Below are 13,453 nucleotides of genomic sequence, written 5' to 3'. Positions count from 1 at the left end.
AGAAATAAATTTCTATTGTTTTTATAAGCCACCCAGGCTATGGTATTTTGTTATAGCAGCCCGAACGTACTAAGACATGCACCAAGAACTATGGCTCGTTAAAAGTGAAGAAGGTTCAAATACAGTGTAGTTAAAATGGTGAAGTCATTTTTATTTCAGTACTTGACAAAATATCCCATAAAATTCAAAACTTCTACCATTATACAAAAATAAGTCTCTACAAGTGATATTATCTGTCTTCATCACCAGTAGCAAATATATTAGGCAGAAACATATAACTTCAGTAGCCTTATAAGAAAAGTGCAGGACACCTCAAGCTACACATTCAACAGTAACATAATGCCAAAAGTTTAATCTTTTCACCCATTTGATAAATACACAAGGTTTATAATTTAATCATTTAAATTAGCATTCCACAAATATACATGTAATTTAATGATTATTGTGCATGAATACATACACAATGCTTATATGTACAAATTCCAGTTTGTTTTCATGTGCTGGCAAGGGATTTGTATACAATCATAAGCTGTGTTCAGATTGGTCCCATTGAATATCCACAATACAGAAGCACAAAAGAACCACTGATTTACAAAAGGGAATTTGTTTAAAATCACTTCGATTCATGATGTTTCAAAGGATTATCTTCTCATGCCAGCATGAAACTGAGTTGAACCTATAAGACAGGAACAGGATAATTCAATGATTTCAAATTAGATTGTGACTTATATCAGACTACTTCATGATGGGCAGAAGATTATTATCCATCATTTTTTTAAAAATGCTTTGTTTTCCTCTAAAAAAGTCTTATTCAGACCTGAACTGATTTTTTTAAAAGGGATTTTTAATACATATTTAAAAGCCATTGTGGCTGGCTCCATAGCATGCTAAGTGAGATTAATTTTAAGATTCTCTGTAAAGTGCCCTGCAGGTTCAATGTTCTATATACCTCTTGAAATATCTTTTGGTCTTCAAAATCTGGGTCTTGTGAAATTTAGATGCTCAAACCAACAAAGCCCAGCTATGATAATAAAAGTTTTCTACAAGTTTCTTGGGTTAGGTGATTTCTTGTATGAAGAGATAAACTACACTTAAATAACTGGTTATTAGTCCTATCTATTTTGTGGGAATAGTAGGAGAAAAGGGTCTCTAATAATAGTAACATATATATATATATATATATATATATATAGACTTAAAGCTCATTAAATTAAAATGATTCAAAATCTTTGAATCGGAGTGAACTGAAGAGAGACGGGAAAAGAGGTTTTTCTCACAATAAACAAGGAAGGGAATCCACTTCTACTAATAATGAAATTTTTCTGCGTGTGTTTTTGAGCAGAGAAAAATAAAACGTCATTCTTACAGTCTTTTGAATGGGATGGGTTCCTTGGATCATACGTAAGAGTACAAGGTCCTAGTAGAGATAATGGCTGCAGTAAGTGCTTAAAGTACTTGCGTCCTCCTCTCATCTCGCTATCCCTTATTTGCATGCCTCACGATGTATTACTTAGGAACAAGTTCTCTAGCAGACTGTGTAAGCTTCAGAGTACTTTGCACATTGGTGCTCGTCGTGCATTTCCCCTAATCAATCTTTTCAATGAGATGAGCAGGAATTTTTGGGGGCTGAGAATGGGATCCAGGGTGATAAATCATGTTTTGTCTTAAATTCCTAAAGTCTAGCCTGGTAACTCAGGCACTGAACTGTAAGATTTGATTATCCTAATGAGGAAGGTCAAGGAATTTCAGAAAGAGAAAGCGTTCCGGGCCTATCAAGCACTATGGTGCTGCCAATACTTGGTTAACCTGAGGGTACCTGACTGTACAGTTCCAAGTCGTCTCTGCAGTGCCTCTAGCCGAGTGATATAATCTGTCAGGGCTCTGTCAGGATCATAATTCTGAAGCTGAGAACATGCTAAGGAACCAGGATTTAAATCAGCTGGAGGACCTGGGTACCTATGAGATTAAAAATACAAACATGGATCCCAATTATCCAGAAACAATACAAGTAACTCAGCCTACCACCACCCTGCCCTCAAAAGGTAGACCACTTGTACACTGCTCAATCTATATAGCCCATACTACTGAGTCTGAATCATGTGGAAAGGAAAAAACTCTTCGATAAATTCAAAGCAGCTACTAAGTCATCAAAAGAATGTACATCCAGTACACTGCCTGTCACAGAGGCCATCAATAAAGGCTGCATATATATAAATGCATCTTGCCCTGCAAACTTTAGAGGTGTTTTCATAATTCCAGACTCTCAATTTTAGTTAATACCTTTCTCAATGTCTAGCCACAGCATACATACTAAGTAACACTTGATCAGCTCTGTTTCCTATACCCTTGGAAACCAGTTACAAATTCAAAAACTGTTTTTGATTCTGAGCTTTAGATTATGTAACTAATACATAACTAAAGACACATTTAGCTATTTCAATGCAAAGAAGTCAAAGCCCTAACACTGTCCTTCATTCTCTGTTAAGTATTAGTATATTAGTATAGATTTCATCAAATTCTTACCTATTTTGAAATGGTAAAGGAGACCTTGGATAGTCCAGATCTGATCTTGAGCGATACGTACTCTGTCTTGGTTCTCCATATAGCTCCAGCCCACCAGAAGAATGATAAAATGGGTCAGTCTTTTCGGCACCTAAAGTAATCCAAAATGTACCTTGTAAAGAAAAAAAATACCAAGCCCTTGAAAAATTTCTACAAAATGGATAAGGGTTCAAAAGACTTACTATACTGTACTACACTACTATCTCCTATGTATAGTCACTTTCAATTATTCTTGCTACAGGAGAGAAACAATAGTACAGCTTGTTTCATTTACCTTTGGATATTAGTATTTCTGATAATCTGGAACTACACCTCTAAGAAAATAAACTATTTTATTTTTTAAAGACCGCTTCTTAGTTTTAACTAGAGGTGAAGTGAGGGGTGTCTGTGTGTGGTTTGACAGAAAAGGCAATGTGGATAAAAAATATTAGATGAATACAGCCAAGTCCTTTTATCACTCTAGTATACTGGCTTTTACTGGAAAAAACTTGAAACCAAGATATGCTAACTTACAACACAGAATTCATTATGGTACAAATTTCAGCTGTTTCAGTATAAGGAGGCGGAGGCGTATTTCAAAAACATTTTGCTTTAGAGTACCACATATATTTTCCTCTTTCTCTGTGTAAAACATGTAACAGTGGTTTACTACCAATACATATAGATATGCTGTGTGTCTATAATTCTGTGTGCTCCCCAGCTTTTGACCTCATCCTTTTGCCTGAAATGTTGAAGCCCTAATGTTTCAGTGTGGAGAGAAGGAATTTTAACTGTTATATCACCTACTGGTAAACAGAAACCTGTTTGAATATTGCTAAATTGTGAAAATTTCAAATCAAAACTTTCATATACTAGAGTAACAGCAATCCTATCTTGAACCAGAGCCTTAAACACAGTTGTGCAAAGAGTGGGCTCTGGAGCCAGACTGTCAGGGTTTGCTGCTGACTCTACCACTTCCTACTGGGTAATTTGGGACAAATGACAAATGCTTTCCATGCCTCAGTTTTTCGTCTGTAAAGTAAAAAGAATAGTAACTGTATTTACATCATAGGATTATGAGAATACATGGAAAAAAGCAGGGCCTAGTGTGAACTAAGTGCTCCAGAAATATCAGCTTTTATTACTCTTTAGAACAGCAAGGTCCCCAGCTTTGTTAGTTATAAGGGCTTTGTCTTTGGACAACATGGGTCCCAGAACACATTATTTGGAAGGTATTACACGTGCAGTAATTTTACAGCATCATCAACATAAGAAAAAATTCTATTTTGACTTCACCTGGATTCAATCCAAAGGCATCCCTGTTAATATTGATGGAACCAGAACTTGTGACTCGATGCCACCGTCGAACCAAAAATTTCATTCTAAAAAAGATCCCAAGAAAGAATTTCACAGAACATCTACAGTGTAAAGAGTATAAACATACACTTACAACAAAAATCAAGTCATACGTTTAAATATGAATGCAGAACAAATTTCTATATAATCACATGACTGCCTCATCTAAGATTATGCAAATGTCCCCTGGTTTGTGGCAAAATTGACTGGAACAGAAGAACAGGGCTTCCCATGAGGCACCAGAGGTCTCTTCTTTTGCCAGTACCAGGTTCTGGCTTTAGAGGTACATGGGACATAAAGAGATGAAGAGCAGGGCTTCCCTGGTGGCGCAGTGGTTGAGGGTCCGCCTGCCGATGCAGGGGACGTGGGTTCGTGCCCCGGTCCGGGAAGATCCCATATGCCACGGAGCAGCTGGGCCCGTGAGCCATGGCCGCTGAGCCTGCGCATCCAGAGCCTGTGCTCCGCAACGGGAGAGGCCGCAGCAGTGAGAGGCCCGCGTACCGCCAAAAAATAAAATAAAATAAAATAACAGATGAAGAGCAAAAGCAGAAAAGCTTAATTGGATGGGCAAAGAAAGGGTGAGAAGAAATGAAAAGAAGAAGAATGGAGACTAAAGGGGAGATGAGATGGAAAGAGAACAGAAAGACCCTTAAATTGGCAGTAAGAGAGAGCAGGGAAAACTGGAAAAGGAGTGAGGCCATGTAATCAGGGATGAAAAGCAGTGATGGCTTCAAAAGGAACAGGGGAGGCTGTGTCACAGCCCAGCTGTAGCGAGTTGCTGCCTGCCCCGTCCTAGCCCAAAGAGCTTTCTGGAGCACCAGGTTTGACTTCTTAATTCCAACTATTTTCAAGGCTCAGTTTTAGGAGGGTCAAAATACAATAAACATGTAAGAGGTCAAGAAAAAGAGGGTGAAAAAGTGAAGTCCTTCAATGGCAACTGGCTTTCATGGAGCCTTCCCGAATTCTTGAAATCGAAATTAATAGCTAACTCCTGTGATCTGTCATTGAGTGTCTCCTGAGTTATGTGCATATTGGTATGCCCCACTAGAAAGTGAGCTGCCTTCAGGGATTTAGGCAGGGATTATGTCTTTTTTCTTTATCAATGCATCTCCCAGCACTTAACCCTGTACAAGCTGTATAAGGTGATGAAGGGAATGAAAGGTGACAAAGGAAAAGGAAAAGATGAGGAAGGAAAGCTCTTTGCTTTCTCCAACCTTCTAATTCTTGTGCTACTGCCAAGAAAAGACAGAACCAAAAAGGACGCCATTTGGCAAGGAGTCTGGGAGACACAATCCGCAGGCTGTAAGCCCCTGGCAGTATGGAGGCTGGCCTAGAAGGGCAGTGAGGAGCTGAAAGCCAGCAGATGCTACCCAGCACACAAAAACATAAATCACACCTCTTATTCTGCCTTCATGGTCTTTTGAGGTACTTGTAAATAACCTCAATATAACGGAATTGGGTAATACTTAAAAAAAAAATTTCCTTTGAGACTGTCTGGCTCCTACAGAAGTAAAAGGGAGAAGAAGCATGGAGAAGGTATCTAGGTGTCTGGGTATAACCAGAGTTCCTAGCTTGGAACTACCAGAGAAGGAGTGACAAAAGCAACAGCACAGTCCAATGCAGAGTCAGGCCAGGGCTTTCTGTAGCTGGGCTGTGAGAGTGGGTTATTTTAGTAATGAAGAAAATGAATGTATGTCAGCCTAAGTAACTTTTCAAAAAACATTTTTCTCTCTTATGATCTCTTTTATTTATATGTCTGAACTAGTTCATGGACTTATTCAGATTTAAAAAAAAAAAAAAAAAAGAGACTAAATAAATTGAAAAAAGAAAAGAGAGACAACCCAGATTGGATGTCCCAGCCGAATCACTGGCTGCCTGCCTCTGGGAGGGCCCTTCTCATAGGCTCTCTATAGTATAACATAAAGTATCCCTGACTAAAGGATGAAAACCTAGAGAGAAGTAGACATGTTTCAGTGATGGCAAGTGTCTTATACTATATGAATATGGAGCACAACGGGCAGAGAAAAGAGAACTGAAAATAACTAATCTCTTTAGAAAGTCTATTAAAATGCATTTTCTTTCAAGTATTTTACCTCGAAATTGCCATGGACACTCTGACAGCTGACCGAAACCTGGTGAAGCCCTTTGGACGGCTGGTGATCACCTCTAGATCCGTGAAGGCCGGATGTCCCCCCATTCGGGCAAGCAGAGCCAGGGTGGCATCCTCACATTCCTGGAACCCACCCAGTAACAGAAGCAGGTATTTCTTTTGATAAATGAGAGCTTTCCGAAAACTTTCTGCCCTCAGGTATTTGCCATAAATTCTCTATGTTTAAAGAAAAGAAAAACATGAAGACATTATTAAGAAGTTATTCAAACTGTTCTCTAGGGGAAGATAACCTAGACTTTATTTTTAAAAAGTGGCAGTAGTAGAATGGCAGGTACCCTATCACTGTTTTCTACTTTATCAACAAAGGTAAAAAGTAAAGTTAAACCTTTATACTTCTGCCTCCCTTTAGTGAATGGATTTTAGCTCCTATTAATCATATTCATTGCAAAAATTTTTGTCTTTGCATTATCACCTGAGTTTTTTTAATTGTATAGAGCTACTTTATTAGCATCATCACTGATCTATTTAACTTTTTCAATGTTAATGTTTTCTGTCCCTTTAAGAGTCATAAATTTATGTTCACTCCATAGCTGGAATAAATATTCCAAACATTTTCTTTCTTTCCTTGTTTTTTTTTGGATTTTATGTTAACTGATTAAGGTAGTTGTACTACAATATTCATCATTAGTCATTAGAGAGACTATTCAGAGGGCTTAGCACTTACAGAGCATGATCCTCTAATACTGACAGTGGTAGAGAGCTTCTGTTGGGAGTTGAAAAGCTAACTTTCTGTTGGTCTTTTAGGGATGAGACTGTGGGAAATGGGACCATGAGCTCAAGGTGCTGCCTCTGTGACCATTAATAGAACTTAATCTTGTCCCAAACCCGGGCATGCTTCACCACAATTTTTTTGTGACCAGCTAGAGATCTGCATTCAATGACAGACTGAGTACAGAGACCTAGAGACACAGCCTGAGTGCCACCTAAAATTCTTTAGTCTGACAATTAAGGTTAGTGATAGATGAAATAAGGCAAAAGCAGAGGACCAATTCTAGTATACATTTAGATGGAGGATGTCTCCTACCTTTAGAGTAGCATGCTCAGAGTCAGGGCTCAGATTTTGAAGTAAAGCTTCATTTCTTAGTTCACCTTTTAGTTTGTATACTTCAGCTTCTGCCCGTTTCAAGGATTTTTGGAGAGTCAACTTTTCTCTGTTCCAGACTTCTTTTTCTGAAGCAATGATGGCTTCAATGTTGGGGCCACCACTGAATGAAAACCTAGAAGACTGCAGAGGCCAGAGCCTACTTACATGATTTTAAAGAACAAGTTTCTGAAGAAGAATCTGAATTAAACATATTAAAGGTATCCCTATGAGGGTTATAGAATGCTCAGCTTTCCAACCTCAGACAGGGAAGTTCAAAGCCAATCTCAACTGACATTAAAGAATATCCACTAACTTTTAAGTTTATGACCTTGCTGAGTAGATTAAGTTTACAACTAAAAATCCGTGTGAAAGTCTGGCCCCAGAGAAGATGTTTGGATTAGTAGAGCTTTCAACTAAAAAAGTCTAGAGACTTTTTTTTTGGCCGTGCTGCACTAAAGGTTATCAGGATGTTAGTTCCCCGACTAGGGGCTGAATCTAGGCCACAACAGTGAAAGTGCAGAGTCCTAACCCACTGACCACCAAGGAATTTCCCTTTTTTTGCTTGTTTTTTTTGTAGACTTTAAAAATGGACCAGCTGGGTTCAAATGTTGAGCCTGTGCCTGAAAAAGTACACTGGAGAAGTGGGGAAATAAAACCCAACTTGTACATAGGGAAGTGGGTCTCTATAGAAGCTGTGTGGATGTGTTATCATGCATCTGACCACACAGTTGGTCTTACAGGTCCTTCCTATCTTTATATTGGATGGTAACAGAGCTAGCAATTTAGTATTTTGTAGTTTTTAAATGGAAAAAATTTAAATAAATTCCCAGAGTAGTTTATTAGACTGAAATATGTAATTTAATGGCATTTTCCACTTCAGTTATGAACACAATTACTGATAAATAACTGACAAGAACAGGCAGAATGCACATGTGAACACTTCTTCACATGGATCTGCAATCAGTCCATAGGTAGCAAAGTACTTGGCTTTGGAGATAAGTATATCTTGGTTTGACTACTGACTTCAGTTTTCTGAAGTGCAAGGCAGGGTGTGGATAAGAGATTCTGAACATATATAACCCAGAATCTGGCAGAGAAGGCTCCCCATAAATAAATAATAGCTATTATTATTACTGTCATTCCTATAAAATTTTCCAGTGATCCTACTAAGAATCAGATGCTTAGTATGCTGCCATGATAAAATCAGACGTACATAATCTCTGCCAACTCCTGTCTGTCGATAACACCTGATCTGCTCCTCCAGCTTCATAACCATGTTTCTTAAATCATTCTTTTCTTCAGTCAGTTGGCTGATATGTCCTGTCAGCTCAGTATTTTGTCTTAGTAGTCTTTCAGTTAATGAGCCACAAGAAGTACTTGGGGACCTTAAGGTAGGCTAAAAGACAAAATGGCAAAAGATCATATAAGCACAAACTTTTACAAATAATGCATATAAAATGTGAAGTCACTGAGAACAACAGATTTCATGAAGAAATAGTGCTTGAGCTGCATCTTAAATAATAAGTAGGATTCTACTAGGCAGGAAAGAAGGGCATATTAAGCAGAAGGAAGAGCACATGTAAAGGCACAAAGGCTTAAGCGTGAGTGTGTTGCTTTTAAGGAGCTAAAACACACCTGTTAAGATTAAAGGTTGCTTTCATTTTATGGATAATAGACCTAAATGTAGGTAGTGAAGAGCCATGAAAGGCTTTAGGCTGTAGCATGCCATAAACAAAATTTACGTGTGAGAAAGATTCCTTTGATAGTACTGCGCAAAGTAGAGTAAATTAGAGGAGAAAGATCCTGATGTCAGGCAGACACATCAGGAAGTTACTACCAACAGTCCAGGTGAGAAATGCTGAAGGCCTGAATGCAGGCAATGACTAAAGGCACTTAGGAGGTAGAGGGCACAGGACTTAGTGACTGCTTGGATGTGCAAGTAAGAATGAAGGAAAGGGTCTAGGGTGACTTTCAACTCTCTAAACTGGGTGATATCATGACCAAAAATGTGGGTTTGGGATAGGAAGGAGAAAAGGAAGACGATGCTCAGTTTGGATTGTGCCTGTGAGATTCCTAACGGGGTCACTATGGGGTATGTTTCCCCAAGGAAAGATGTCTCATAACTAAGTGAAAATATAAACCTGGACCACAGGACAAAGGTTTCAGAATAGAACCATAGTCCACAAGGAGATAAGCTCCATAAAGGTGAGATTTTTATCAGATTTGTTCACTATAGCCCCAGAACCCAGTATAGTACCTGGCACACAGTAGGTGCCCAATGTAAGTATTTGTTCAATAATTAAGTCTACTGAGAATTCAGGCTGTGGGAATGAATGAGCTTTCAGTTAGAGGAAAAAAATGGATGAGCATAAGAAGAACTCATGAAGGTGACTGATGAAAGAAATGGAAGAAATGAGAGAATATTAACACAAAAGGAAAGGAAAGAGAGGGTATTTAAAATGGAAGAGGTCAAAAGTGTCAGATGCTACAAAGAAGCCAAGAATTACAGGGACTGAAAAGATTCACCAGATTAGTCAATTGTCAACACACTGGTAGCATCCTGAGGGTGGTTTCATGGAGTGGTGAGGGTAAAAGACAGACTATACTTTCAAGAAACTTTTCATAATATAATAAGAATTATAATTATTCAATAATGATCATTTTGTTTCCCCTCAAACTTTCACTACCTTCTATTGGGGAAAGGCAAACATTATTATTTTAAATAAATGAAAAGATATAATTAAAACTCTTTAGAACATACAGTGCCAGTTTCAAATGATTCATATAATTTCCATTAAATCTTTGCTCTCGATACTATACAAGTGTTTTTAGAAAGTTTTACCTCTTCGCCTGGCTGGCCGGTTAATTTCTGTAGTTGTAAAACAATCCCATCAATGTTTTCCTGAACCCAAACAAAATCTTCATCATCTGCTGTTTCAAACTGTAGTCTTAAAAAAAAAAGGGCAAAAAGTCAAAACAGATCATCTCAAGGCGCAGTGTTGACTAACACAAACATTACACATCAGGCAACACTGCTTCACCTCTTACTTCTCCTTTACATTAAGTGTTCTCTTTCCCTGAGTCAGGATGTTAACGATATTTTTTTTCAGGTATATGAGTTTTGTTAAAGAATATCACCTCCTAATGTAAACATGAATTAACTTTAAAATTTGAATTTCCCACCCCTGGCTAGCTAAGAGTGAGGAACAGATTCTGTCCAGCTTGTCTAAGAATGCCATTTCCAAAGGTCAGGCAGAAAATTCTAACCTATTGGAGGCTTTCTGGGCTAGATGCTGTAGTTTTGAAGCCACACGTTGAAGTTTTTGTCTGATCATTTCTAATTCATGATTATAGCCAGCTCCTCCTCCATTCATCTCAATCATTTTAGGATAACTTGATTCCTTTGTCTCTCCTATTTTCTGTTGAAGAACCCAATTTCTGGTTCGATCATTGGTTAAACTCCAAGTGGTTGGCTGGCAATTTTGGACAGAAAAGGAAAGAGCAATCATTATAAAATAAATAGCACATCACATTCTTTCTTAAGGGAACACAGTTATTGTTTTTATTCCAAATAAACTTCTATAGATTTCATTTTTAAATGATTTATACATAGCTATTTAAATAATTTAATCCAATATCAAAATTATATATGATCACATGGCTACAGTATTCTTTTAAAAAATATTTTAAAACAAAATGTCAATTTACCTCATTAAGATTCTGATACAGAATTCTTCTACTTTCTCGTTTTTCTTCTCGTTCTAGTTCCTGCTTTTGGAATTCCTGCATAATTCCTTGCAGTCGTTTCCCTTCAAGGTCTAACTTGTAAACTTGTTGCCTTTTCTCTTCCAGTTGGCGCTGAAGATCTTCCACTTTGGACTGAAGCTCATACATTTTTTTCTGTCCCTCAGTGTTGGCCTCTTGTTCTGTCTGCAATGTCTTCCTGTGAACCTGCCTATCCTTTTCCATTTGCTGTCTTGTTTGCAAAGAATCCAGTTTATATTTCTCAGTCTCATTTAACAATTCTACTATGCGACTGTGTTTCTCCTCTAGCTGTTTCTGAAGCTCTTTAAGGAGGTCCTCAGAGGGTAAGGATGGCCGAGACTGCCCACTATCATCACTGCTCTGTAGTTGTGCATGTAATTCCCGTTCCCTATCCAGGGTACTGCTCATTTCCCGAATTCGAACTTTCTCAGATTCAAGAAGTACTTGAAGCTCCAAGTTTCGACCTCGTTCTTCGGATAACTGGGCATCATGTAGCACTCTTTGTGATTCTATTTTCTGCTGTGATTCATTTAGTTGTTGTTTCTGTTGTTCCAAAAGTTGATTTAGCTGAATATTCCTTTGTTTCTGACCCTCAAGTGAAAATTTCAGATCCTTGTAGGAGAAAGTTGAATTTAAGAATTTATGTTAATATTATGGAGAATACTTTCAATAATATTAAGTATACAATTGTGCCTTTATTAATACTAAGTTGATAGTATCTGGTAAAAGAACTGATTATCCAATTTACTAACTTGTATTTTCAGTGGTTAGAGTGTAATTATTTGGACAGCCAGTTGATTTTCATCAAAGAATATCAACAAAATAGAGCTAAGCTACGTAATATTTTCTCTCCCAACATTAATCATATCTGGTTAAGAAATATGAAGCAGAGTACATTTCTTCTAGGATTAATAACCTTTAAAAATGAAAGTATTTCTGGGCTTCCGTGGTGGCGCAGTGGTTAAGAATCTGTCTGCCAATGCAGGGGACACGAGTTTGAGCCCTGGTCCCAGAAGATCCCACATGCCGCAGAGCAACTAGGCCCGTGCGCCACAACTACTGAGCCTGCACTCTACAGCCCACAAGCCACAACTACTGAGCCCGTGCACCTAGAGCCCGTGCTCCGCAACAAGAGAGGCCACTGCAATGAGAAGCCCATGCACCGCAACGAAGAGTAGCCCCTGCTCCCCGCAACTAGAGAAAACCCACGCACAGCAACGAAGACCCAATGCAGACAAAAATAAAAACAAAATAAAATAAAGTTAAAAAAAAAAAAGAAAATAAAAGTATTTCTGATATAATGTGATGGGAGTTCCTGAAAACCCTTGAATTTTCCAATACCATACCACATAACTAAAAATAATAGGGCTTATGAGGAGAGCAGGTTTAGGGACAAACTACTTAAAACCTATAAAAATTTGTAATGATTAAAAAAATAGTAATCAATACCTGAGGAAATAACATGTCCTTGCTAGGTAGAAAGCTCACTGTGCCTGGAGGCTACCATCCATGGTGGACATTAAAAAAAACCCAAAAAACCCAAAAAAGTAACAGGGCAGAAAATCTGGATTCTGGATACACAGTTTTTTAGCACAGAGCTAGCGAGTACCAGGATTATGTGGATAGAAGAAGAGCTCCGAGCCAGGGGGAACTGCTAAAGTGGCATTGCCTGCAGTACAACCTGCTTTGAGCTGTGAGCTGTGCAAGGCTCGGGTGTGCCTCTCTGGGAGAGAGCCCAGCGTCTTAAAATATAGTAGCAAGGGCTCCTGCTGCCAGAAAAGTATCGCTGCTCTCCTTCCCTAGGAGAAAACAGGAACCTAAACTACTTCTGCATTAAAAAGACACAATTGCCATATTTATCAAATTATATATGCACTAATTCAAATTCCTAAAACACATGCTGTAGCAGAACAGTCTCTATGCATCCTTGGATGCAGCAAAACAAAAAAAGATCATACCATTAGCAATTCCTGATAATACTTTAGATAACATTATAATATTCAACACATCGTGAACGACTTATTATACCTAATAATGAGTCTAAGGTCAACATTATAGGAAGAGGAATGTCTCTCTTCTATCACTGTGGGTTTTTTCACAGATATTTAAAGACAAAGATAACAATACCTCAAGTTCTTCTTTATCCCGCTCTTCACTGCGTCCCAGCTTGGCTTTCTCTTTCTCCAAAGCCCACTGAAGCTCTCTGGACTTTTTCTGTTCACTTGCTAATGTGTCATTAAGCAAATGTACTTCATCCGTTTTATCTTTAACTTCCAACCTAAATCACAGAGACAAATGAACTTTCATAAAACTACTTTGACCAAGTATATTATTGACAGAGAACAGCTTCCACTGAAAAGTGGCGGCATATTATAAACTAGGTGGCGCTTCCCTGGTGACTCAGTGGTTAAGAATCAGCCTGCCAGTGCAGGGGACATGGGTTCGATCCCTGGTCCGGGAAGATCCCACATGCCACGAAGCAACTAAGCCCGTGCGCCACAACTACTGAGCCTGCGCTCTAGAGCCCGTGAGCCACA

The 13,453-nt window shown here is 38.4% G+C and overlaps 1 protein-coding gene across 16 annotated transcripts in view; it reads right to left on the bottom strand.

The window, feature by feature from the left end:
* Positions 1–125: 125 nt before the first annotated feature.
* AKAP9 (A-kinase anchoring protein 9) overlaps positions 126–13,453 on the bottom strand; it is a 149,664-nt gene continuing 136,336 nt past the window's right edge. For 14 of the 16 annotated variants that reach the window (XM_022585485.3, XM_022585513.3, XM_022585549.3 and 11 more), the window contains 11 exons: positions 13,044–13,194; positions 10,860–11,528; positions 10,419–10,624; positions 9,994–10,099; positions 8,365–8,547; positions 7,092–7,292; positions 5,991–6,223; positions 3,838–3,923; positions 2,524–2,674; positions 1,817–1,956; positions 126–676 (listed from right to left, as the gene is read on the bottom strand). In XM_022585485.3, the coding sequence (XP_022441193.3) occupies positions 642–676; positions 1,817–1,956; positions 2,524–2,674; positions 3,838–3,923; positions 5,991–6,223; positions 7,092–7,292; positions 8,365–8,547; positions 9,994–10,099; positions 10,419–10,624; positions 10,860–11,528; positions 13,044–13,194 (2,161 nt within the window). In that variant the 3' untranslated portion in view covers positions 126–641. The remainder of the gene's footprint in view (positions 677–1,816; positions 1,957–2,523; positions 2,675–3,837; positions 3,924–5,990; positions 6,224–7,091; positions 7,293–8,364; positions 8,548–9,993; positions 10,100–10,418; positions 10,625–10,859; positions 11,529–13,043; positions 13,195–13,453) is intronic. The other 2 variants (XM_022585503.3, XM_089917615.1) reach the window with 1 other exon arrangement.

Source organism: Delphinapterus leucas, chromosome 9 (assembly GCF_059928025.1).
Source record: "Delphinapterus leucas isolate spDelLeu-1000000601 "Yukka" chromosome 9, BTC_Dleu_Yukka2, whole genome shotgun sequence".
NCBI lineage: Eukaryota > Metazoa > Chordata > Mammalia > Artiodactyla > Monodontidae > Delphinapterus > Delphinapterus leucas.
This window is presented reverse-complemented; position numbering and strand designations above follow the sequence as displayed.